This window comes from Castor canadensis, chromosome 7 (assembly GCF_047511655.1).
Source record: "Castor canadensis chromosome 7, mCasCan1.hap1v2, whole genome shotgun sequence".
NCBI lineage: Eukaryota > Metazoa > Chordata > Mammalia > Rodentia > Castoridae > Castor > Castor canadensis.
In genome coordinates this window covers 132032728-132058156 of record NC_133392.1, presented here as the reverse complement: position 1 = coordinate 132058156, position 25429 = coordinate 132032728, and the positions used below count along the sequence as shown (strand labels likewise).

General features: G+C 49.1%; 3 protein-coding genes across 22 annotated transcripts in view; 1 reads left to right on the top strand and 2 right to left on the bottom strand.

Annotated features, from left to right (window-relative positions):
• The window catches only part of Ctps1 (CTP synthase 1), a 30107-nt gene extending 28539 nt beyond the window's left edge, over positions 1–1568 (top strand). For both annotated transcript variants that reach the window (XM_074080454.1, XM_074080455.1), the window contains one exon: positions 696–1568. The gene's annotated coding sequence lies outside the window, so the exon portion shown is untranslated. The remainder of the gene's footprint in view (positions 1–695) is intronic.
• A 4225-nt stretch (positions 1569–5793) lies between these two features.
• Slfnl1 (schlafen like 1) lies at positions 5794–9892 on the bottom strand. Of its 5 annotated transcripts, XM_020167986.2 has the most exons (5): positions 9050–9892; positions 7840–7850; positions 6894–7412; positions 6543–6686; positions 5794–5916 (listed from the first exon to the last, which is right to left on the bottom strand). In XM_020167986.2, the coding sequence occupies exons 1-5, from the start codon at positions 9486–9488 to the stop codon at positions 5794–5796; spliced, it is 1236 nt and encodes a 411-aa protein (XP_020023575.1). In that variant the 5' UTR covers positions 9489–9892. The 5 variants fall into 5 exon arrangements, with proteins under 5 accessions (XP_020023575.1, XP_073934063.1, XP_073934060.1 ...); XM_074077962.1 differs by lacking the exon at positions 6543–6686; XM_074077959.1 differs by lacking the exon at positions 7840–7850 and having other exon boundaries at positions 9054–9892.
• Positions 9893–14294: 4402 nt separating this feature from the next.
• Positions 14295–25429, bottom strand: part of Scmh1 (Scm polycomb group protein homolog 1) — a 177611-nt gene continuing 166476 nt past the window's right edge. For all 15 annotated transcript variants that reach the window (XM_074080451.1, XM_074080442.1, XM_074080443.1 and 12 more), the window contains 4 exons: positions 22803–22997; positions 19487–19552; positions 16496–16638; positions 14295–15427 (listed from right to left, as the gene is read on the bottom strand). In XM_074080451.1, coding sequence (XP_073936552.1) covers positions 15302–15427; positions 16496–16638; positions 19487–19552; positions 22803–22997 — 530 coding nt within the window. In that variant the 3' untranslated portion in view covers positions 14295–15301. The remainder of the gene's footprint in view (positions 15428–16495; positions 16639–19486; positions 19553–22802; positions 22998–25429) is intronic.

The following is a 25429-nucleotide window of genomic DNA, read 5'->3' as shown; positions in this document are numbered from 1 at the left end:
TGCCCGGTGATGGACTGCAGACAGGTGGGCGAGCATGAGAGTTAGCACTGCGGGGAGAGGGGGCTTGGGTCCTTGCTCTGCCAGGTGAGCGTGTGACAGAGATGCCTTCACTAATACCCAGCCGGGGAGTTCACTGTTGGCTACTTGTAGAGAGAGAAGGGCAGGAATGGTAAAGGCATTCAGTTAGTCCCGTGGCAGCTTGCCTGCCAGTGGTCCTGGTAAGAGGTTGGTGCTGGATCCAGCCAAGGCAGAGATCTCAAATGTGTGATACTGTAGGAATTAAAAATGTAGCTTCTGCAAAGCTAGGAATCTCCCTGTACAGCTATCCTTATCTCACCTAGCAAAAATGCTTTGCCCTTCTTATTACTGTTTATACTCTTTCTTCAACAAAATTAGAGATAAGGGCAAAATAGTTTCTGCCTGATAGTGAGGGGGTGGAGGGGAGAAGGAGAGGGAGGGGGTGGGGGGGAGAAGGAGAGGGAGGGGTGGGGGGTAGGGGGGAGAAATGACCCAAACATTGTATGCACATATGAATAAATGAAAAAAAAAATGTAGCTTCTGATTATTCATATTAGGCTCTCACTGCTGTTCTGTGACGAACACGCACTGTTTCCCATGGCAGCTGGCTATAAATTCTAACTTTTCTATTTAAATAGACCTCATATAAATGCTAATTTTTTTTTTTTTTTAAACAGGATGATTCTTCAAGAGAGCCTGCGACTTTGGTAGAGTTTATAGCTATGACTCGACACTTGTCTTTTGACACTTCCCTTAAATTATGTTTTTATTAAAATTATTTTATTATGGGGAAAGGTATTTGGAAAACTTTGTCACTTGCATGTCCCATCATGTATTCATGTATACTGTCTCCTTTGGCAAGGTGCACTGTTTGTTGTGCGACGCTCTCCTTTGCAGTTTGTGAGTTTCTGAGATACAAAGCTAGATCTGGATGGAAACTGATGACAGATGGGGGCTGGCAGAGGGCCCATCGATCGCCTTGTTTCTCTAACTACCTCGCATCACTGTGGAGTTGAGTGCATCGCCTGTTGCTTCCCCTTGGGTGTCCGCCTTACACAGTGTGCCACATGAACCCACCAGTTGCTTGATCATTTTAGCCAGTGTTTCTAACACTTGGTGCCAGAAATGTGGTCATTGCCATTCAGAGCAGTGAGACCAGAGCTAGTCCTTGTCATCTAAAGGGACATTCGGTTTGGTGTCTCGTGAAACAGCAAGCTGCTGTCTCGTGATTTAAACCCTGTGCCTCTGCTGAGCTTCCTGTGCCTGGGGCTGGGAACACTCCTTGCATCAAGGGGTCAGGTTAAAAAAAAAACAGAGAATCTTTTTGGGGAAACCACCTCTAAAACCCTCTCATATGTAGACAGCTTTTACTTGAGGGTACTTTTTTCTTCCAGAATAGTGTTTCTGCCGTTGCAATGCAATATGAAAAGTTATTTTCATAATGTGATGCAAGCCACCATGGGCATAGCCATGTGCCCACTCTGTTCTGATTGACTCGATGTATGCGCTTAAGAAATAAAACACAGAACCAGAGCATGCCTTGTTTCTCATTGTGTTGCGGCCAGGATGGGAAACTGGAGGTCAGAGTATGCTGCTGGGGTGGTGAGTGATCTGATGTTTGTTTAAAAGAAGTGAGCCTTAAGAATTTTCTCAATGGAACCCCAGCAGCACAGCAACTAAGAGCATAGATAAATGGGACCTCATAAAACTAAAAAGCTTCTGCTCAACAAAAGAAATGGTATCTAAATTGAAGAGACCACCCACAGAGTGGGAGAAAATATTTGCCAGCTACACATCAGACAAAGGACTGATAACCAGAATATATAGGGAACTTAAAATACTAAATTCTCCCAAAACTAATGAACCAATAAAGAAATGGGCAAGGGAACTAAACAGAACTTTCTCAAAAGAAGAAATTCAAATGGCCAAAAAACACATGAAAAAATGCTCACCATCCCTAGCAATTAAGGAAATGCAAATTAAAACCACGCTAAGATTCCACCTCACCCCTGTTAAAATAGCCATCATTAGCAACACCACCAACAACAGGTGTTGGTGAGGATGCGGGGAAAAAGGAACCCTCTTTACACTGTTGGTGGGAAAGTAAACTAGTACAACCACTCTGGAAAAAAATTTGGAGGCTACTTAAAAAGCTAACCATTGATCTACCATTTGATCCAGCAATACCACTCTTGGGGATATACCCAAAAGACTGTGACACAGGTTACTCCAGAGGCACCTGCACACCCATGTTTATTGCGGCACTATTCACAATAGCCAAGTTATGGAAACAGCCAAGATGCCCCACCACTGACGAATGGATTAAGAAAATGTGGTATCTATACACAATGGAATTTTATGCAGCCATGAAAAAGAACGAAATGTTTATCATTTGCTGGTAAATGGATGGAATTGGAGAACATCATTCTGAGTGAGGTTAGCCTGGCCCAAAAGACCAAAACTCGTATGTTCTCCCTCATATGTGGACATTAGATCAAGGGCAAACACAACAAGGGGATTGGACTTTGAGCACATGATAAAAGCGAGAGCACACAAGGGAGGTGTGAGGATGGGTAAGACACCCAAAAAGCTAGATAGCATTTGTTGCCCTCAACGCAGAGAAACTAAAGCAGATACCTTAAAAGCAACTGAGGCCAATAGGAAAAGGGGACCAGGAACTAGAGAAAAGGTTAGTTCGAGAAGAATTAACCTAGAAGGTAACACACATGCACAGGAAATCAATGCGAGTCAACTCCCTATATAGCTATCCTTATCTCAACCAGCAAAAACCCTTGTTCCTTCCTATTATTGCTTATACTCTCTCTTCAACAAAACTAGAGATAAGGGCAAAATAGTTTCTGCCTGGTAGCGAGGGGTAAGGGGGGAGTAAGGGAGGGAGCGGGGCGGGGGGGGAGAAATGACCCAAACATTGTATGCACATATGAATATAATAAAAAAAGAAAAAAAAAAGTGAACCTTTCTGGTTAGTAGAAACCAGAACTTTCCAACAAGGCTTCATATCTCATTTTTGTCACATCAAGAGATTAAAAGTGGCCTGGAGCTGGGTGAGCTTTTTAGCAGGGAGAAAGGGGAAGAGGAGCCATGGACCACCTGTGCTGGTTCCTTATCGGACATGGCTGCAGGCAACCTCACTGATGGATCTGGAGCAGCCACCCACTGACTGCCAGCAGGACTGCTTTCTCCCCTGCTCTGCCTCCACTGTCAGCCTCTGGAATATAGGCCCAGCAGCTCAAGGTCACTGTCCCAGGGGGTTTCCTCCTTCAGAGTGAAATTGTGGGGCATTCGGTGACAATGGAACCCACCTACTGGCTGGCTGCCAAGCACAGCTTGCAAGGATAAGCCAGTTTCTCTGCTATCTGTTGAGGTTGGGGCTCGGGCCTCAGGTCCGGCCATGTCAGTGGTAGCAGCCTTGACTTACTAGAGCTTGAGACACAGGTTGAGAGGAAAATGTGTCTCTTACCAGTTGGCCAAGCTCCTACTTCAGACCCAGAGAAGAACTTGGCTCCTTTGTGTTTTTACTCACTAGTCCAACGCCACCATCACCCTCGAGGCCCAGAAGACAGCCCTGTCTGCCTCATTTAGCGCAGACTGAGCTAAACATCTTCCCAGAGATCTTCATGCTTTTGTCTTGCAGCTTTGAGTTTGGCTGAGTGAGGGTACTGGCAGGTACACTCTCTCTTCCCACGTGGTGGTCCCTTCATTGCCCATACTAAGGGAATGTGTATCTAAGGGGACATGCCCCTTGGGCACAGTGTGCCTCTACAATAGTGGGGTATGGGATGGTGTTTGGGAGAGGCTCCTGTAGACATGTTCATGCTACTGGTAAAGACTGCTTCAGCTGACCAGTGGCCACAGTCTAGTCACCTGAATAGTCTTCCTAAGAAAAGAGACACTACAGTGCTTGCCACACTGGCTAGGCAGACAGGAGTAGGGGGCTGAGGGCCAAAGCTAGATGGCATCAGAGGGTAGCCTTAAATGCCCAGCGCCCTGGTGGGGGAAACCTGGCAGCACCCCTCCTGGGTCTCTAGCAGAGACGTCCCTTAAATCTGGGAGGTTGTGTAGCTGGTTCTGAGCAGGCTGGAGCGTTGTGCTCACCCTGACTTCACCTGCCTTTGTAGAAATGCTGCTTTTCCAACAAAAGCATTTCTGAAGACGGGGATGACAGTATCTAGCGTGGTGCTTGGCACATGGGCAGTGCTGGGGATGGAACACAGCTTTCCAATGCCAGGCAAGCCCTCTGCCACTGAGCTGAGTCACACGTCCAGGTCAAATAATGCATCCTCTGTGTAGTTCTCGAGCAGCTTTGCAACACCAAAGCAGCACAGTGGATGAGTGACACTAGTTTGATGACCTGTCAAGATAATGAGCATCCATGGTCACGTTTGGCCCCTGTAACCAGTGTGAGTGGTAGCCAAGGTGTGTCCTGTGTGGTATGTGGGGTAACCAGCATTTGTGATTGGTTTAGGAAGGGTGAATGGAGGTGGGTGCTGGGTTTCCAAAGCCCTTCTGTGCCTGATTCATGCATGTGGCCAAGGGCTTCTTGACCAAGAAGTGAGAGCTGAACAACTGAATTGCTCCCAGGAACCCCGGGCCTGCAAAATGCTGTTTGACAAGATTCCATGATTTTCTGGTAGCTCAGGCCGCAACTTTAGTAGGCGTATCCTTGATTGTTTCACTAGGAAATATTTATTGGTCACCCACCACATGCCTGCCATGTGTCAGGTTCTGAACGTAGACCAAATCCCCATCCCTTGGAGCATGCGTTTTAGTGGGGAGACACTAGGGAGGAATGGGAGTTGGGGAGGAAGGTGGAACATGGACCTGAAGGCAGAGAGGAAATCTGAGTCATGCAGCCTTCTGAAGGAGAGGGTCCCAGGCAGGGGAGCCCCAGGGAACAGGAGGCATCCAACTCTGCATTTAGTCGGGGTGGGGCTTTGCTAGTGGAGGGCAGGAGAATGGCCAGAGGAGGAATCCCCTGCAGGGGCCTGAGGAGGCTTGGAATAGGAGTCAAGGCCCTTTCTATGCAGGTGCTGCTCTGTGCCATAGCCAGCATCAGGCACTGCCTGATGTTGACAAAAATGCCTCTGCCTACTGTCACTGTCTTATAGGTGAAGAAACAAGCAGAGGTGATCACTTTGCCTCAGGCACCTTGTCTTTAAGATACAGCTGTACTGGGAGCTGGCTGGCTGGGCTCTTATCCTCCATAGTGCTGTGTGGTTAGGAGCCCAGAGTGGGTTCTTCCTTCTGGGCAGAGGTGGGCTGGGCATGAGAATCATGATTTAGCAGCATCTGACCAGGTGACCAAGTGTCCTAAAAATAACCTTTTATTCCAGGTGCATGCAATTATTTATTTAGGAGCTGTGACAATCACAAGTTCCATCGAGTCGGGTGAGGTCTTGGCGTATTTACTAAATACTCTTGCTGGCTGCCCAGGGCCTTCCAAGATGGCAGTGTTCCTGGCATTGTCTAGCCGACTGGAGCCACAGACCCAGCTTGAGCAAAGGAGCATTTAGAAGAGGGACAGTCTCGTAGAGCTCAGCCCTAGTGTGACTCTGGCCGGGTTCTTTGGGGATGTGTGGAGAGCAGTTTCTCAACTACACTCCTGGGGTCTGCTCCAGGGCGAAGTCATGTGGGCTCCAGTGTGTGCAGAGCTGAAGGAGAGAGGAGGCCCGAACTCCCGTCCACACCGCGATCCAGGTGCATTTCATTGCTGTGGCTGGAGCCCAGCACAGCGCTGCCTGCCTGCAGTAGGCCTCACAGGACACAGCAGGTGCATGACACAGGCCAGTGGTGCTGCAGCTGCTGCTGGAGCTGCTCCTTTTCCGCCGTCAGCACCTTCACCTTCTCCTCCAGCTTGCCCAGCTCTATCGTCCACTTCTGAGGGGACAGTGTGGAAGTAGGTGGCCAAGCTGACATCCTGGACCGTCCATCCTTCCCCTGGGGTGGACCCGCAGCCCCTGGGGGAGGGGCTTTGGTCATGCTGCCACCTCTGACCAAGCAGCCCTGACTGCTTGAAGTTACCAGCTGGTAGAACCCTGGGACAGAGTTATTCTTGGCAGCCTCCCAGGCACCAGGATAGGCACAGGCTGACCATCCGGCCATGTCCTGCTCACTCTGTCTGCTTTCCTTTTCCTCTGGAAAAGACTTCTCCTTGGAACCGAGTCCAGCTGTCCTCTGCTCCTCTCTGCAGGGTCCCTCCCCCTGCCCCCCAATACTGTACACAGGCCTTGGGATTTCCTTTCCACTCCTCAATATTCCAGTCTCCCTGTTCCCTGACCACTCGACGGTAGAGCCTTAACCACCCAAGCAGGGTGAGGTGGGGTGTCAGGTGCTGTGGAAAAGAGGACACAGACCTTTAAAAGGAGTCTGTTGGGATATTTACCCCCAGCCATGCAGTGCAGTAAGGGAGGAGATGGGGTTCCCTTTGCCTAAGCCCTCCCACGGGACCCCGGGATGCACGAAGTCTGCTCAGTGAATGGCTGGAGGGGCCTGGGCCACCTCACCTGCCTGCACCAATCCTGGATAGCACTGACGGACAGTGGGCCCTGGATGCTCCCATCGCGCCGCAGGAACACCTCCCCCTGGTCTGTCTCGTACAGCTGTGGCTCACTCTGGGCCTTGGGGGTGTGCACAGTCAGGCGGAGCACCTTGGCAGGGGCAATAGCAGTTCAGGCAGTGTCACACCTGACGGTGGCAGCCCCAGTCCAGCGTAGGTTGCTCTGTACCCTGGCTCCCTAAGGTGCCTGGAGGGCTCCTCCCCTCCACCGCTCCTCCCCCCATCTCAACTCTGTAGCATGGGCTATCATCCTGCTGGGTGATGACAGATGCCAGGTCTGCCAGTCCCACAGGATCACCTTGAGAGGCACACTGGAAGTGGAGGTGCTGATGACTGGGATGAAGGTGAGAGTGTAGGCATCAGGAAAGACCTGGGGCTTGAAGTTTTGCAGGATGGAGTCCACCAGTAGGCGGGCACGGTCCTCATCACGGTGGCTGCAGCGGATGCCCTGAACTAGGCCACTGTCCTCAACACCCACGAACAGGCTGCCACCTTCGCTGTTGAGGAAGGCGCACACATAGCGCCGCACGTGGTGCTTAAAGGCCAGGCTCAGGTACTCACCACTGCCCCGCTTGAACTCCACGTTCCGCGTCTCGCTGCCCAGAAAGGCGCCCTGGAATAGCCGCTCCTGGCCCAGGATCTCCTGGTGCTCAATGGCGCTGTCAGACTGCACACCTCTGGGCTGGTTCTGGAAAATCTGCCGCCGCCTAGTGCAGCGCAGGTTAGGTGAGCGGTTTGCAGGCCAGGCTGGCAGCCGGAGGCTGAAGCCTGGGCTGGGGCCAGGGCTGGGGCCAGGGCTGGGGCCACTGTCTTCCTCCTGCTGGGGTAGGAGTCAAGGCCAGAGTGTATGGACTCAGGCAGAAGTCAGGAGCCCCTGCCTGAAACAGACTGCCAGACCTTAATTATACCCCTACCTGGGCTCCAGCTCCCATATGCATCCCTTCCAGGCTGACAGACCCAATTCTGCCCACCCTCCTGCAGCCAAGGTGAGGCCAACCTGCTGGATTAAGTGTCCAAAGTAGCCACTAGGCTGAGCTCTTCCTAGGCACTGGGTTGTGGGATGCGTGGGTGGGTAAGAAGAGATTGCTCCTTTCCGGGGTGGGAGCTGGCACACCTTGCAGGCCGGTCTGTTCCCACCTGTTGCAGATAGGCCTCTGAGGCCTAGGCCTGATGATTCCAGGTGATATCTGAGTGCCTGAGTTTCCTGTGTAGAACTGCAGGTCCCTGAACTGAGGGACCCAAACCTCTTCTTGTTCTACCTGGAACCTTTGTTTGCTGCTTCCTGGGCCACTGACACATTGTCTTGAGTCCTACCTTTCTTCTGTCCCCCCCTGAGTGCTCTTAATGGCTTCTCATGTGTCCCAGGGCATTGTGTAGCCTCGTGGCCACTTCCCCAGTTGGGCCTTGCCAGTCACCCCTCACCACTTCCTCTTTGGATCTTCCTTACCAGCCCTACTGCAAGTCAAATGTCCACTCCCCTAGAAAGTTTTCCTTGGCTCCCTGTTGCCTTTGCCTCTCCAGGACTGGGTGCTCAGTGTGGGCTGGCACATGGAGATGAGGGGCACAGCTCTGCCATCCCAGCAACTGGCATCCCATAGGAGATGAACATACAGTCTCCAAAACACAATAGAAGTCTCCTACAAGCACAAAAGTAGCCACACGAATTGAAAGGTGTTTAGTTCCACAACAGTTCAGACACCATGGGCTTGCACTCCAAAGAGAAGTTACACCAAGATTATCTGTACGGTAGCCTCCCACCTATGACAAAGCCAGTTCTGCCTTGGCTACAGAATGATGACCTCGACCCTACCTTCTAGCCCAGCCTCCTCCTTCAGCAACCCCTGCAGTCTATAACCGGAGCTCCAGGGACACCAAATGCCTTGCCCTACAAGTACAACATTCCATCCACCCTGTCCCTTTGCACGCTGGTTCCTTCTGGAATGTCCCCTCTCCCTCCGCCCAGAGTCTGTCAAATTCCCTAAGTCCAAGCCTGGATTTCATGTCCCCTGTGAATATAACCCCAGTGAGAGGTGAGGGCCCGCTGTGTCTTTGCACAGCCACCTTAGCTTTGTTTGGTCTGCTCTGGTTAGGGATGGAGGGCTCCCTGAGGGCAGGTTCGGGCCATGAGTCTGCCTCACTCCTGGCACAGAGTGGATATTGTTTAAATGAGGTGGGCTAAGGAGAAAATCAGGATCCATGTACATCCAGTACCTTCTGGGCCCAGAGGGTGGGATGCAAAAGTGCCCAGGGAAGAGCCCTATACTGTGAACTTTCTTCACACAAGCTCGGGCTAGAGGTGTGCAAGGGCCAGCCTCCCTCAGGGTGAAGGTGGACAGTCATCCGACTAGCAGGCGCCAAGTCTGCAGACTCATCCCTGTGCCTCAGCTCCTCAGCCACTCATACTGGCCGCTTCCCACGGCGTGCCTTCGGGGATCACTGGGGAAGAAGTCCCACTCACCTCTCTGTGGCTTAGGGGCACTCGGCTCTCACTCAATACCAGCTCCTTCCCGCGGGCCGTCAGCTCTTTCAGAATCAGCTGCTCCTCCAAGGCCATCTGCAGGCGCCAGGGGAGGGAGGCCATGGTGGCCTTCTGGGTGGTTACCCGCACTAGTGCATAGGCATTCCTCGGCCGTCTCACCACCTCGATGTGCTCCCGAGCCACAGGCAGCTCGAGCCGCTCCAGGGTGTCTCGTAGCAGGCAGGCGAGCACAGGTACTGAGAACTGGGGGTTCAGGTGGCCCACATAGAGAGTATGTGTGCTAGGAACTGCCTTGAGGCCCAAGTCCTCCGGCAGGGACTCTTCTTGGGGGAGATCTGGCAGAGGCTGCTTGCCCTGGGGTTCCAGGAGGGGCTCCCACATCAGTGTTTGTTCTGGGCTCTTCCTGGGGGTCATGGCGGGTTTTTCTCAGAAGGGATCCAGATTCCTCACTGCTGGCTGCTCCTCAGGTTGGGCTCTCAGATTGGCCCAGTGCCTCCCAAGGGATTTAGGGGTGCTAAGACTCCTGGAGGCTCACAGACTAGCAGAAGCTGGGCAGGGCCAGAGAGAGGGAGGACAGAGCGCCAGCAGGAAGAGGCCTGCCACCCACCTGAGGCTTAGGGCAATTGGGATTTGCTCAAAGGTGCAAGGGATCAGAACTCAGTACTCTGAGGGTCCCCCCATATTCTCTTGATGGCCCCAGGGATCCTATCTTCCCTCCCTGATCCACAGGCTAGGGGCCTCCTAACTGCCCCTGGAATTTTCTGCCAACTGGAATTTTTTTATTATTTCCAGGCATAAGAGAGACTCTTTAAAGAGGACTTTGGGAAAAGAGGCCTTAGCTTAAGACCCATGGCTGCTTTTCCCCATCTGGACTAAAACCCCTGCGAGACCAGCAGGGACTCTGAAAGTAGTCAGAGCTAGGTTCTTATACTTTTTGACACACTGGTAAAAGCTATGGTCCCTCCCCGAAAAATGGCCTTGCATGTATACATATAACTTGAGGAGGCTCAGAACGGGGTCAGAGCTGGGCCCTTGTGCTCTGCCCCCAGGCCAGGAACCTCACTCCCGAGCTGTGCCACAGATGCACACCCCAGCCCTCCACTCATCCCCACACCCCCAGCCTCCAGCTTGGGTGGCAGCACCACCAGCCTGCATCTTTGAGGCAGTCAGGGCCTGGGAGTCACCATGGCTGGGGTGGGGCATTCAGGGCAAACAGGAAGAGTAGCGAAGAGGAGGCCTATGACCTTCATGTTCTGCTGGCTCCTGGTGGGGCATGGGAGGTGCCATCCCTGAGTTCCCACAACCCCCTAACCCCCAACCAGCAGCTCCTAGCTCCTTGGCAATGGAGACAGTGAGAACAAGGGTCCTAGGAAGTGGGCGGGGCCTGTGCAACTGCCTCTGTGATCTCATGAGGGCCAACAATGCCTTCTGGGTCAGCCACAGGCAGGCAGTGTTGAGGATATCAAACGGACACCACTCCTCAACTCCCGTGGGCCTTGCCATACTCTGTGGGCAGATACAGCTGTCTACCCACATAGCTCGGCCATGGGCTCCCTCTGGGCAGCTTCCAGAATCCACGGACTGAAGACATGCTTCCTCCCTGTGTAATGCCTCTCCAGATCCCAGAGACCACGCAAAACACCAGTTACCACCCTTTCCAGCTGTGTTGTGTAAAGCCTCCACCTTCCTCCTTAGTTACCAACCCTGGGCTCCACTGAGCACTGACAGGGCCCAGCTGCTCACAGGATGGACCAAAATGCACAGGGAGGCATCCAGGGTTCTCCCTGAAACCAGGCCCTTCTTTATGCCAGGAACAGAGGTTGCTGTCTGGAAGAGTCCTAAAAAATTGGTGAAGCATAGCCCTCTCTTTTGAGGGACAGGGTCATTACCTGCTGCTGGATGGGAGCTACAACATGGGTGATGCACAGCCTCTGTGAATGCAGGAGCTTGTTCCTGGTGGGGCAGGTGAGTGCTTTTCATTACACACTTTCCCACACTACTCTGGAAGCCCTGAATATGGGGAATGAGGGTGGGGGGCTGCAGGGGATGCGTCAATAGAGCAGCTGCTTGACAATGTAGAGAAGGGCCTTCCTTGTGTGAAGTCATTCTGAAGCTGTTCCTGAAGTTTTGTTGTCCTTAGGGTTGGAGGCAGAAGCTTAAAGTAACGATGGTGTGGAGGCTCCAGCCTTGAAGGATGTCAGCGTGAGGCTCTGGGGAGAGCAGGCAGGTGCCGTGTCCTAGTCCACCCCTGCAGTCAGGTCTGCTTTGGCTGTCTCCTCAGCTCTGAGGGTCATTGAACAACAGCCAGAGCTCTCCCTGACTTCCCCTGCTTGCCTTCAAGTTCTCCTTGTCTCTGCCAGCTGTGATCTGCTCTCATGGCAACTGCACAACTAGGGCTGCCACTGTTTTGAGATGGTTAACTCAAGTCGTGCAGGGACTGTAGAAAGAAAGCTGGCCAGGAGAGGTAGCCTGGTGGATGACATAGGTAAACACAACCAGAGGCATCCTCCCTCTGCATCTTGAGCCCTGCTAGTGGGAAGCCTTTCAACATGAGATTTGCCACACTGATTTGGGTGTCATTGCTTTCCTGCTCTTACTGGCCAGCAGGGGCAGGGGAGCACTTGGACTCTTTTTAAGGTTTCCACATTCTCAGCTTTAGTCATAGGAGGAGTCACCTTCAGACTCTTCTTGAGGAGGGATTGTGGCATCCATCACTGACAGCTGGAGCAATGTGTCCACTGCTGCCCAGGACTAATGGTCTGGACAATGGAGCTCAGAGAAACATGGACCACCTAGCCAGCAGGTAGGAGGAGCCAAAAATGGGGAAGCAGCGTGGAAAGTTCCAGAGAAATGCTCAGTCTTTCCCTTAGCTCTTCCATTACTTTTTTTTGTTTGTGGTATGAGGGATGAACCCCAGGTCCTCACACATACTAGGTAAGTGCCCTCCCACTGTGCTGCAGCCCGGCCCCTCATGCTTTGTTCCCTGAAGTACTTGCTATTTTCTTCCACAACACCGTATTGGGCACCTATGTCACAATGTTGGGGAGTGTGGGGGCATGAAACTGGTGTCATGAGACCTCTGTCCCTCTTTTGCTGTCCTGCTTTCCCATATGCCTTACTGCTTTGTGGCCTCTACAGTGCTGCAGCATGTGACACAGAGCTTGCACAAGGCCAGTCCCACTGCTTTTGACAACTGTTGGAAGGCCTGGCTTTGTGAAACAATCTTACAAGTTAAGGGTTTAACTTGTGGCTTTGTTTTTCTTAAATGACATTCAATTCTGACCCTGGAAAAGTTAGAAGGTTAACAAATCCCCTCCCTTCTTGTAGACTTGATCTTTGGTTACCTTCCTAGTTCTGTTCACCTGGAAACCAGGTTTAAGTGGAGTTTCAACTGTTTTAAGGAAACCCTGTTTGGCACTTCCTGTCTCATCTATAATATAAATGGGTTTGTTGTGAAGACCGAGACAATTCTAATTCAGGTAGAGAAGTTTGTGTGGCACACAGGAAGTCCTTAAAAATGACTCCCCCAGTGGTAAATATGTGGACTTGGAATCCTGTGGGTGAACTGTGGCTTCCCAACTGCAATGCTCAAGGAAGCAGGTCCCTTACAGACCCTGAAAGTGATGCCTACCGTGTTGTTTCAGTCAGCTCCCTTGAGGAATGATGCTTCTAGGCCAAACGAACCCCATGTTTCCCTGATGTCTCATTTCTCGCACCTGAGCTGCCACCTGGGTAGCCAAGGAAGGAAGTTCCTGATGACTGTGGCCTCTGTAAGAGCTACCTCTTTCCCCCTCCCAGAGGGCTGTTATGCTGTCCCACAGGCAGGCTGTTTCCTATCTGACAGCTTCAAAGTAAATCCTGTGCCACCCAGCCTTGGGATTTTTGGGTGGGAATGGTTAGTAGGATATAAGGCAGAGGCTCCTGCTTGGAGTGGCAGCTAGCGTGATGTATCATACCTCTTCTTAGCTATAGAGTTTTGGGCAAGTAATTTGATTTCTTAAGCTTTATGATAAGGGAATGTAGTAGTTATCCTGTAGGGTGTTGTGAAGTTTAAATGAAATAAGGTACATAAACAACTTGGCACAAAAAGCCTCCCAAACCGCTTGGCAGTAAGTTGTGCACTCTTGGTGACGGGAGGGAAGGGAGAGTGTGTCCTTTTGCTCCACAAGGTCCAGCACCCCTGTCTGCCTGCATGCACTGGTGCTGGCTTCAGTCCTGGGTCTCTTTGGTAATAAGAATCACATTCAAAAGTTTTTCATGAGGGTTCAGTCAGGCCCTCTTTGGGAGCACCCAGAATGAATGGCAGTCTACCAGAGCCCCATTGCCAAGAGTCTATGGAAAATGGGAGCTCTTCTAGTTTGGAACCTTGACCCTGACTGCTTCAGTGTGATCACTGTTAGAACCATGAAATGACTAAGTGGAAAGGCTGACAAGTTTCAGAACTGGTCACTGGTTGAGAGCTGGCAGGGCCTGCAGAAGTCCCCTTATCCAAATGTTTCACAGCCAGTTGGGCCCAAAGGAGTAAAAGGACCCATCCAAAGACTCACAGCAATAGTTAGTCTTGCTAGAATTGAGCCTTGTGGTCAGATTTCTTTGGCTTCCAACCCTGCTTGGTACTTCCTGTTTCATCTATAATAAGAGTTTGAAGACGGAGATGATTCTAATCCAGGTAGAGAAGTTTGTGTGGCACGTGGGAAGTGATACAAAAGTGTTAGTTATGGTTATGCTCAGGTTACACTGCCCTGAGCTGTGGCTCCCTATACCTTCTCCACCATCTGCAAACCCTGCACCCTTAGTATGAGCAGGATGTGTGGTCTTGGGTTAGAAGGGCTGCCCTGGTCAGTGCAGTGGGTACAGTGCAGGCCTGGTCCGCCACTTTCTTTACCCCACAAGGATGAGAAGGAAGCCAGCTACTGAGGTTCACGGGGTTGCCAACCCTCATACTGCTTCTGCTCACCACAGTCCAGCTATTCAGATCAAAGCCCTTTGAAAACAGAGCCTGGATTCGGGCTGTCTTCCCAGGAGCCTATGTAATGCTGGCTCTGGGGCACATGGAAGAAGCCTGTTCTTTAGGATTTCTGGGATCAGAGGAGCTCTTAAGAATCCTCTATTTGGGGATCCTCATTTTAGATAGGAGAAAATCAAAGCCAAGAGAAGTGGAGTGATCTGCTCACTAGGTGCAAAGTGATTTGGCTGTCAACTGGTTAAAGAGACACTAGCATCTGTATTGTTTTTTATTTATAAACAAATCGACATAAAATAGTCCAGATGGCAGCGGGAGCAGCAGTGCTGCTAACTTGCTTACAAGGAAGCACACAAGCAAGCGGAGGGGCAGAGCCACTCCAGCCTGGAGGCCCCTCCCTCCCCAGCTTTGGGCCTTCTTGGCCTAAAGGCATTGGGCCCAATCTTCTGCAGCAATTCTGGCCAGGGCAAAGAGCTGTGGTGAGGACACGAGGGAGGAGAGCTGCCATTCCACAGATGAGGCCCAGGAATATAAAGGGCACTGTGAGGCAAGAGAGGGAGGATGACGGGATCCTTTCCTCCTATGCGGAGCAAGCAGTGCGGGTCAGTCCATTCCAAAGAGAACATGCTCTAGGGGCATTACCCTCTGAAAGGGTCAAGCCTGCCTGCACAGGGCCTCTTTGGGACCAGGGCAGGGGTCTTCCTCCTCCCCAAACTCAGTGTCTGGAGTAAGATGAGCATTAACCAGAGGGGTTTGCCCAAGTGCCAGAAATAATAAATTTTTTTTTTAAAGGTAGAGGTTTGCACCATGAGTTTGAAGTCTGGGGATCTGGTGAGAAGGTAGTAGCTGGGGCCCATGGGATGCCACACCAAGCACAGGAGATGGTGGCGGGCCTGTGTGCGAGGGTCTTCCAAGGCCTTAGGGTTGGCCTCTTCCTTCATCACTTGCAAGATGCTCGGTTTAAACTCCTGGTGAGAGGCCAGTCAGGCTTGAGAAATAAATAGAGGGAACCTGGGAGCCACGGAGGGCTGAGGGGAAGAGAAGTGCTGGCCCTGGTCCCACACACTCCCCTCCTCTGTCCTTCATGGAAGGACGTATCATGGCAGGAGGGGGCAGCAGTGGTGGCTCCCTGGTCTCCTGGAGTCCTGAGGTGGCTTGGAGCCCTGCTGAGGCACCTGGGAGTGGGCTGGTGGCCTCCTTCCAGGGAGAAGAATTGCCTCTTCTGCCCCTGATTGCTCAGTTGTATAGGCTTCTGAACTTCTCTTCAGAACTTGCCCTGCTTCAGCCGGTCAATGTGGAAAGAGAGCTTGAGTGCAGGCCCCAGTTTCAGGCCCATGTACTTCATCATCATGTCACTGCGCAGCAGGAGCAGGGCCTTGCCATCGATCTCCTGTGGGTGGGGGAGGAAGGGCAGAAGTGAAAGAGGAGGTGCCATTAGAGGTCTGGTTGGTCTGATCACCTCAGGTTCTGGCTAAAGGCCATCCATGGAAGTGCCAACCATATGGAGTATAGTCAGGTTGCAGAAACCAGGGAGCCTGATTGTCCTGCCTTTGATTCTAAGCAACCCTCCTCCCAGATACACATCGCTGAACCCAACAGGTTGGGCTCATACCATGTTCCTTCACTGCTTGCCTGGGGGCCAGTTTTCCAACTTCTGAGTCTCTGAGAGTAGCTCAACACCATCTCTCCCAGGAGCCTCTCAGTTAGTGTACCTATATAGCCTGTGTTGACCTTGCCCCTCAACCTTAGCTGTTTTGAGACTTGCTGCCCCTCTTGAACAGCAGAGACCCCTCTGTGTGAGCTGGGCCAAAGGCAGGACTCACAGAGCAGATGTGAGCCCTTTTAGGTCTGCTCTGTTGTCTCAGCAAATCCACGTGGTATGAAAGATTTACATGACTGGTGACAGGCAGCAGACCTGTTGAGTGCCCATAGAGGAGTAGCACCAAGGAGCAATAGATGTGAGGATATGGGTTGGGGTCCCAAAGCAGGATTATGGCCAGAACAGAGGTTGGAAGCAATGCCTGGCCATGGAGTCAAATGGTCCCTTGAAGAGACACTGAAGGCTCACAGAGGGGCATGCAGACGTTGGGAGGGAGTGTGGGGGCACTTGCAAGTAATTCTTTAACTTGGGCTGAGGTCCCTGATTCCCATGCCACGGCAGGTGTGTGGGAAAGCAAGCAATCCTTGGAAGAGAAAGAGCCCTATGCTTGGGCCTGAGCCATAGGGTACACTCCCAGGGTGAATGTGCTGAACAGGATCTTGCACTAAAAGAGGTAAACACAGTGTTCAGTGAGGTTTTTTTTGAGACCCCAGAGATTGTTTCTAAGTTTTATGGCGCCACCTGTATTCTACTTTAAGGGACCTGGAACAAAAAAACAGTCCTTGCCCTTTAAGAGTCTGTAAGTTGCAGAAGCAAAACTTCCTGTCAACACTGGAGAAGCTGGTTAGGGGTACCTACATGTTTGCGAAAGAGCTCAGCGTGGGGTCCAAGCTGAGGGTCAGCTTCCCGGACAAATTGCATGACGTCCTCAACTGTCCAAAAGGAGGGGTCTCGGCCACTCAATCGGGAGGTGTCCCGGCTTTCCAGGTATCGGTCAGAGCCTGTAGGACAGGAGGGAGCTGCATCACAGTTGGGGACTGGCTGGTTGCTCCCCACCACTCTCCAGCACCTTCAGGGGCCTTGTAGGTGATGATCAAAGCAGCACTTGAGCACCAGCAGATGAACCGGGGTGGCCTAGGAAGTGAGGGTTTTTCCACAAAGGGAAAGTCCAATCTTTGTTATGTATGGTAGGTATGAGTTTTGGAATTTTCCATTAAGGCTGTGATGCAGCCAGAACCAGAGACAGAGGTATTAATGATGTAAGAGGACCACTTGGGTTCAGTGGAAGGAAGTTAAGGGTTGATATCTTTACCCTGGTTTTGAGGGCCATTTCTAGAGAGACCCTGGAGCTGAGAAAGATTAGAGATAAATCCTTGGGGACTAGAGAGAATAATTTGGTAAGTAATATTCTGAGTCCTCTTTCAAGGCCTGGAGAATAGGTGACTTCACTATAATGTGTTACACTAAGGCAGCGAAGAGTTTTTGCCTTCGTGCTGGAATCTCAATGTCAATTTAGTGCTCTGCTTACAGCTTTTATCTGTCTTAGTTCAAATGTAGCTCTTCCCATTTTTCCTGTGGGATTTGGGATCTCTGTATTTTGGTCATCTTTTGCCACAGATTCCCTGCATGTTTATTTCCTCTACCTGGAATGTCCCTTTCTCTTCCTTCAATTTCTCCTTTTCTTCAAGCAAACTCCAACTTGGCTAAGCAGGTCTTGGCTTCAACAACTTGCTCCTTTATGGAGCTTTTCTGTTCTAATCCTGAAATAGTCTCTCAAAGTATTTACTGTATCTTTTGTCATTGCTCATTCTGTAGTTTGCCCCATCCTACCACCCTAGTAATCTATTCTTTATAAAGAGCTAGTGGAGCCTTTAGAAAGCAGTAATTGAATCAAATTGGTCCCCTCTGAACAGTTACTGCCATGCCTCTCATTGTCTACAAAGAGGAAACTGAACTCCTTACTGCACAGACCTTGGGCTATGAGGCCTTCTATCATTGCCCTTCTCCCTTTACCTCTCTTCACACTCTGCACCTCCTGCCTTGTCCCCTCCTTATCAGCTTCAGAGATAGGCCTTCATTTTGCTTTTTCAACAGGTCACGCTGTTATCCTCTGACTTGCCTGGAATGCCCTTTGTCCAGATCTTTTCTTTATGCCTGACTCAACATTTGGGTCTTTTCTCAAATACAGATTCCACAGAAGCTTGTGGTTGGGCACTGACCAGATCAGGGGAAGAAGCAAGCTAGCGAAAATGGGGGGTGATTAGAAACATAGCCATCCCAGTGCTTTTTAGAGGTGCTAGTAGACCAGAAGTTGAAAGATGACTTTATGAGATAGTCATTTCTCCCTGTTCTAAAAGTTCACTGTGATGCTAAGAGAGAGACTATCCGTAGAGACTCTAAAGAGCATAGAAGAGATATGGGGAAGACAGTGTATATATCGGAACGTGTCCTTGAACCATTTGCCACACACACACACATACCAGTATTATATATAACATGTATGTAACAGGATTTCACACACATATGCACAAACATGTTGTCAACCCAACATCTGTGTTTTCCCCAAATTCCTATGCTGAAAGCCTAAGCCCCAAGGTGCTAGTGTTAGGAGTTGGCACCTGTGTACAGAGACTTCATGAATGAAATTAGTACTCTTGCTATAAAAGAGGTCCAAGACAGGTTTCCCATGCCTTAGGCTATGTGAGGTTACAGGTAGGTAGAAGAAGGTCTCTATATACTAGGGAGTGGGTCCTCATCAGACACTGCATCTGCTGGTACCTTGATCTTGGACTTCCCAGCCTCTAGAACTGGGAAAAAGAAATTCCTGTTGTTTGTAAGTCATCTAGTTTATGACATTTTGTTGTAATAGCCCAAATAGGCTAAGCCGATTCATACATACAATATTATTATCTATTTGTATGTTTCTCTATCAGCCTACTTCCATTAGAATATAAACTCCACAAGGGAAGGTGTAATTTCTGTGATGGTCAGTAAAGCTGTCACTGAAATGATGACATCTGAGCAAAGCCTGAGGCAGAAGAACAATTGGCGTATTTAAGGTTAGCAGGAAAGTCAGGGTGATGGAAGGAACGAGGGAGAAAGCCACATGAATACCCGAGAGGCAGGTACTGAGGGGGAGGAGGAGACAGGGTGGCATAGATGCTGATGCCATCTTGTATACCACTGACTTTTCTCAGTGACAGGTTTTGAGCAGAGGAGTACCATGCACCACTTAGAATGAAAAGGTTCACTCTCACAGTCTGTGTAACAGACTTTAGGGGCAAGGAGAAAAGTGACAGAGACCAGTTGTAAGACAGTCCTTGAAGGAAGTATTACCATGTTTTTTTAGAGAGGAAAGAAATGAGGCCCAGAGAGGTGAAATGTCTTGCCAAGACTACACAGACAGGAAGGAGATAAGGTGGTATCAAACTCTTCCCAGTCCCATTTCTGTAGTCAGCCTATCTCAGGCTCCCTGCCCACCTTACCATGCAACTGCCCTTCAAGGAAGGCTGATTGTTTCAGTCTGAGATTGACTAAAGCAGGTGAGGCACAGAAGCAAGACTAACAAACTCATGCCTAATTTCTTATATTAATGAAATAAGAAAGGGGCTAGACTCAATTTCTGAATTCTTTGAGACAAATGATTCTAGAGCCAATCAAATAGAATCTTCTATGCTTATGGGTTTATACCATGATGTGGCAGACATGATGTGTTCCAAAGGAAGAGGAGAGATCCGAGGAGACCACCGTGCTATCTGAGGTTAATGCACAAGAGGTGCTTTATCACAAAACACCCCTACCAGAAACAGGCCTTGGGAAAGATGTCAACAACAGAAACTCCCCACATACCTGGGGAATGATTTAGTTTCCAAAATGATTCCATATCCCTTCTTTCATTTGATCCTTTCAACACTCCTGTGGAAAAACCAGGATCAGTATCAGCATATTCATTTTCCACATAAGGAACATTTTGCATATGGGGAGATGTGAAACAACTTACCCAAGTCTCAAGGAAGGGGCACTGAGGTTGGAATCAGCTCTCAGCCTCAACCTCTACTTGACCCAAGTTGACAGTTCTTTCTACTCCATTTTGCCATTTGTTGGGGTTGGTAGGGCAGCACAGGCTTCCTCCCCTGTCTCCTGTCTCAGTCTTCAAGAAAGTGTATACTCTGTCTGTCTGTCTGTCTCTCTCTTAGTCACCTTTCCTGGCAGGCCTTGCTAATATAGTCTTATTGTTCTTTCACACCTCACACATCCCTCAGCTGGGGAGGCCAGGCTGGAGGTATGGAGTGGTAGTCTCCTGGTTCCCTGTTGCTGCTTCCAGACCATCCTCCTATGAAAACTCATGTCTTCAGAGGCCAAACATGTACCCAATTATTTGTTCTTCCTGGCCTGTTATCTATGGATCTCTGGATTACCTCCCCTTATTAAATAATGAAGACTTTTTGGTACTTCGTGTACCACCTTCTGTTCTATACCTGTCATTTTCTGTGAAGGCAATATATTTAATTACCACACCTGCAGCAAGTTTCACCTTCACTCTGCTTTAGGCACCTAACTGCCATAGCCACTGTTTGGTTCTTGCCACCACTTAGATAAATCTGCTTCAGAATTTTAAATATTCCCTTATCTGACCCCAGCCTCTCATTACTTCTGACTCTCTTGAGACTTGTATCTACTACAGCCACAAGATTCTTTCACACAGCCCAGACCTGGTGGTCAATGATCTCCACTGCTCTTCCTGTCCATTGCTCTTCCTCTAGCTCCACTGGTTTCCTTGCATGTTTCCCTGATGCTCACCCCACCATGCTATTAGTTAGCATAAAACATTACTTCTAAAACTGTCTTTTCTCACCCCACATCTAGGCTAAGAACTGCAGAAGAAATCCATAGTTCTTACAAAGGGGCAAACTTTTATATCAGGGGCCCCTGATATAAACTGTAAACTTTTCCTTCTGGATCCATTTCCTCCCATCTTCTTTATGATGGGCCCTATCTTTCAGCACTCCTAAGACATTCCCTATTCATTCCTCTTTCTGCCCAATCTTTTTTCATGTCAGAGAAGGGGTAGCTCCACTAGCTCAAAACTGATCCATCTCTCTAGGACCTTGATACCACTTGCTCCTCCCATAAGGCTTTGCTTTCTCCTTTTCCCCATATTCTTAACTTCTTCTTGGAAAGCTCCAGTTGTCTGCTGATAAACATGCCTGAGTGCCCCACTCTAAATGGCTTTCCTTTGGCTTACAAATCTTAGCAATCTGCTAAGATCACCAATTACCCACCAATTCAGCAGGTACTGCTCAGCCCCTGTGATACTGGAACATATTCAGCTATGCTCTCCTTAGAATACTCTGTAACCCTGACACTACATTACCATCTGCTGCTTCTCCTTTTTCTTCTTTTTTGGTGGTACTAAGGGTTTGAACTCAGCTTCAAGCTTGCTAGGCAAGTGCTCTACTTCTTGAGCTATACCCCTGGCTCTTTTTGCTTCAGTTATTTTTCAAATAGGGTCTTGTGTTTTTGCCTGGGCTGGTCTGGACTGTGAGTTTCACCTACTACATAGCTGGGATGACAGGCATGTACCACCACACCCAGCTTATTGATTGAGATGGGGGTCTTGCTAACTTCTTGGCCTGGCTGTCCTTGAACCACAATTCTCCCCATCTGTCTCTAGAGTAGGTGGGATTACAGGTGTGAGCCACCATGCCCAGCTTTAGCTTCTTCTATTTCCTCTCACTCTGAACATTCCCTTGTAGGCTCTTCTTTCAGTTCCCATCCCTTGAACTTTGATCGTTCCTAGGACTCTTATCTTTGACCAACTGTTCTTTTCACTCTACATGTATTTTTGGGAAGTCATTTACCTTACAATTTCAACTACTATTTATATGCTGAGGTCTTCCAAACACTTAACTTCAGCTCAGTACTCTTCCTGAATCTGACCTGCATCCTGCTGCCTTGGGTATCCCCTAGATAACCCACAAGCTCCCTGTCTTCTTTTCCTCCATGGTTGGGCTGCTCTTAGAAAATGGCATCACCGTCCAGCCAACTACAACACCTAGTCGTCTGATCCCAGAAGACATTCTCTACTTTCCTTCCTTCCTTCCTCACAGTACTCAAATCTGTCTAAATTTACCTTGTGAGTAATTTTCAACCCATCCACTCTTCTTCGAACCTTCTGCCATGGCCCTAATTTAGGCCTTTTCACTTCTCGTCTGGCTCACTCTCATAGCCCCTACCTGTTCTTTCTAGACTGGTCCTTAAGTCCACACTCAACCCAGCAGTCAGTGGTCACTCAAAGCATGAACATGTTTATGACCTGCCTCTAATTAAAAGCCTCCAGTATTTTCATATTGCCTACAAGATCAACTCCTAACTCTTTAGCATGGCATCTAAGGTTTTCAACGATAGAAGTCCTGGTCTTTCCAGACTTTTCCCTATGAAGACCCAGTAAAACATTTCACGTTTCAGCAATACCAAACTGCATACAGTCCTGGTACCACCGTTACTAGTTCCTACCCCTCTGCCCCTGTCCTCTCTTCCTGAAAAGCCTTCCCTCATCCCCACCTGACATGACTGTTCATCTGGTTTCAGACAAGGTATCCCTCCTCAAGGAAGTGCCCTTGAAGACCAAGCTGCGGTAGGGTGTCCCTGCCATTATATGTTATCCACAGCATATTTCTGTCACTGTGCTTGATTTATAATTGTCTTTTTTTTTTTGTGGGACTGGGGTTTAAACTCAGGGTTTTGTGCTTGCAAAGCAGGTGCTCTACTGCTTGAGCCACACCTCCACTCCATTTTGCTCTGGTTATTTTGGAGATGGGGTTCTTGAACTATTTGCCTAGGCTGGCCTTGAAGTGTGATTCTCCTGATCTCAGCTTCCCAACTAGGTAGGATTATCATGCCAAATACAGCTGGTGTTTAATGAATGAAAGAATGAATCCTTGCCTGTCCCTTTTGGCTCCAGGTGTTTGGCTCTTAGTTTATTATTCTCAAGCCAATCCCAGAGCTCCCATTACCTCCTAGGTACCTGGTTAGGCATAAAAATAAGCCTAGCCCCAGTCCCACAACCATTGGATGGGGGGAGCAGAGCTGGGATTTCCTGGCTCCTGGAGGAAGAGAAGAAAAAGGAAGAAAAGTCAGAGGGCCAGAACTCTGGTCAGCTTACCCCTGGAGCACAGCCTGCGCACAGCTGAGGCAGTGCTTGGTGGGAGGCCACAGGAGGGAAGCAAGGGCCGGTACCCAGGAGCTCGAAGATTTGGAGAGGTGCTGACAAGGTTGGTGGGATTCAAGGCAGAGTCCATTGAGTCCGAGTGTGGTTCTAATGACCGGGCCAGACTATTCCCCAGGATAAAGGTTTCACCTGGAAAACAAAACCATGGTGAGAGCAGGGATTGACTTGGAAGGACTACCAGAGTACTGGTTCCCAGGTACACACTTGGGTGGAACAAGAGGCAGCAAGACAGAAAGCCCTGTGGGGATTCCAGAGGCCTGTGTATCAGTTATGGCTCTGGCTCTCACTAGGTGACCGTAGCCAAGATCAGAATTTGGTTTCCTCTCTGGATTCTGGACTGTGATTTCTTTAAAGATTCTTTGGCTTAGATTGAATAATCTGAATTTTTTTTCCTGGTCTGGTTGTCCTAGAATTTATCTGGATAAGGAGAACTTAAAAAAAGTGGAGCTACTCTAGGGTGGAAGAGACTCCCTCAGTCATAAGATGCTAGAGCAGGGGAGATGAGTAGTGGAGAAGGGATACATTTGCTCAGATGATGTCCTTTAGAAGGTGACTTTCTGATCAACCAGGAAGACATCTCAGAAATGCTTCTTGATGCGTGGCTAAAGGCTTGTCTCCAAAGGATCTGCTCCTTCATTTGTATTTATCCTGCTCTACAGAAATATTTCAAAGAAGCTAGAGTTGTACACTAGCTTGGACACGCAGAAAAGATCAGGACTAGGATTTGGCTCTGCTATCTCAGCAGAGTACTTTTCTGAAGACCTCAGTGTGTTGTTCACTACACCATGGGAAGCCTTCCAAGGGGCTTGTAAACATCAGAAGCAAATGGCTATGAAGGTCTTTGAAAAGGGAATCTTACCCTGCTGTTTCTAAACCAGCCCATAGCTGATACCAGGCAGCAGCACCCAATCGCCATGATGAAGCTGATTCCTCTCATCATGGTTCTGTCCAAACCAAGTCAGTTCATCAGCCAAGGCCACAGCATTCCTTGTATTTGTGGGGGTCTTGGGTGCCAGAACATATCACTGTCTTTCATAGCTTTCTTAGAGATCAAGTATTTAGATAATGCTTATGATTCATTCAGGGACACTGATGAATGCTAAATTCATCAGCTGCCATATTAGAAGACCTCAGTGGCAAGACGGTATGGGATTTTAGGACTACTTTCTAATACCTAAAATTGCTCAGCAATCATGGGCTCAAGGTCAAATATAGCATTAAATAGCTATTCCACCTCTGCAGGGAGGCTCCAGGACATCTAAACCATGTCCCAGTCTCTTTCTACAGATGAGGTTTCTGATTCCTGTTTTCCAGGACAGAGGAATATAGCAGGTTGCATTGTGAGACACAAACAGAAGCCCAATCCCCAAAGCAGGTGACTTAGTTCTACACCCTGTTCCTGCCTTTAATAAGGTGTGTGATCCCAGGTAAGTCGCCTGTCTTATGTATAAAATGTCTCATGTATAAAATGGGGAAAAGTACCCCTTGTCATTCAACAACATCGAGTGAGAAGATGGAATGCAAAGAACTGTTACTTTATTTTATTCAGTGGTAGAGCAGGAAAGCTAAACTCTCTGCTATTCATTTGGGGTGGGTAGGGGAAGATATTATCTAGTTTCTGCACTTAGCAGTGGAATCACCTTACCTTTCCAGCCTTCATTTTAGTCAGCTATGGCTAGGGAGAATTCCACCTGCCTCTCAGGAGCTAAGAGATGTGACAAGTAATTATTGTGACGGTGCCAGAGCTCATCAGAAGTAGATGCAGACCAGTAGGAGCCTTTTCCTCTCAGCAATGCTAAGGATTCTAACTTAGATCTGGATTCTGAGTTGAGGTATCTGAAAATTGGGACTGGTGATGTCTGGACTAGGCAAGGTCATCAGATCTTGTTCCTAATGAGATGTACTAGAAAAAATGAGGATCATGCTCAAAGCTGCAGGAGGTCCTAGTCCTCATAAGGCTGATCAGATGGGATGTGGCTGCCCTTAGTAGGAAAGAGCCAGGGTAGAAGACCACAATGCTTTACTGCTTGTGCTCTTCAAAGCCTTGGGGATCTTCTACAGGGAGGCTTTGGTCCTCTTACCAGCTTCTGTCAAAATATCACTGGTTTTACACATTATCTATATACACCTATATAGATGTATACATACCTATATACACACATACATATGTAACTGTACATGTATATATGTATACATGTACACATATACACACACACACCCTTATATACACATAAACACACACATATGCATACATATATAGTGCTGGGGATCAAACCCAGGACCTCCTGCATGCTAGGTAAGTGCCCTACCACTGAGCTGCATCCCCAGCCCTTGAACTTTACCTTTGCAAAAAAAAAGGAGCTCTGCTAAAACAACAAATTTTATTGATCCAGATGTCAGAGGTTGGGGCTAGAAAACTTGAGTTCTATTTCTGGCATGAAAGAGCTTTCATCAATGATCAGTGCCTTTTTCTGGAATTCAGTTTGCCCATCTATAAGATGGAGATGAAAAATCCTTAATCGTCTAGGGTCAATGTGAATTAAATTTACTGTTGCTAAGCT

What these genes read in the sequence shown, in the direction of transcription:
- Slfnl1 (XM_020167986.2), bottom strand. Translation starts at nt 9,488, where the DNA reads ATGACCCCCAGGAAGAGCCCAGAACAAACACTGATGTGGGAGCCCCTC. An exon ending in CTTCCAGTGTGCCTCTCAAG is followed by an intron (nt 6,687 to 6,893) that starts GTGATCCTGTGG and finishes GCCCCTGCCAAG; the next exon opens with GTGCTCCGCCTGACTGTGCA. An exon ending in TCCAGGATTGGTGCAGGCAG is followed by an intron (nt 5,917 to 6,542) that starts GTGAGGTGGCCC and finishes CTGTCCCCTCAG; the next exon opens with AAGTGGACGATAGAGCTGGG.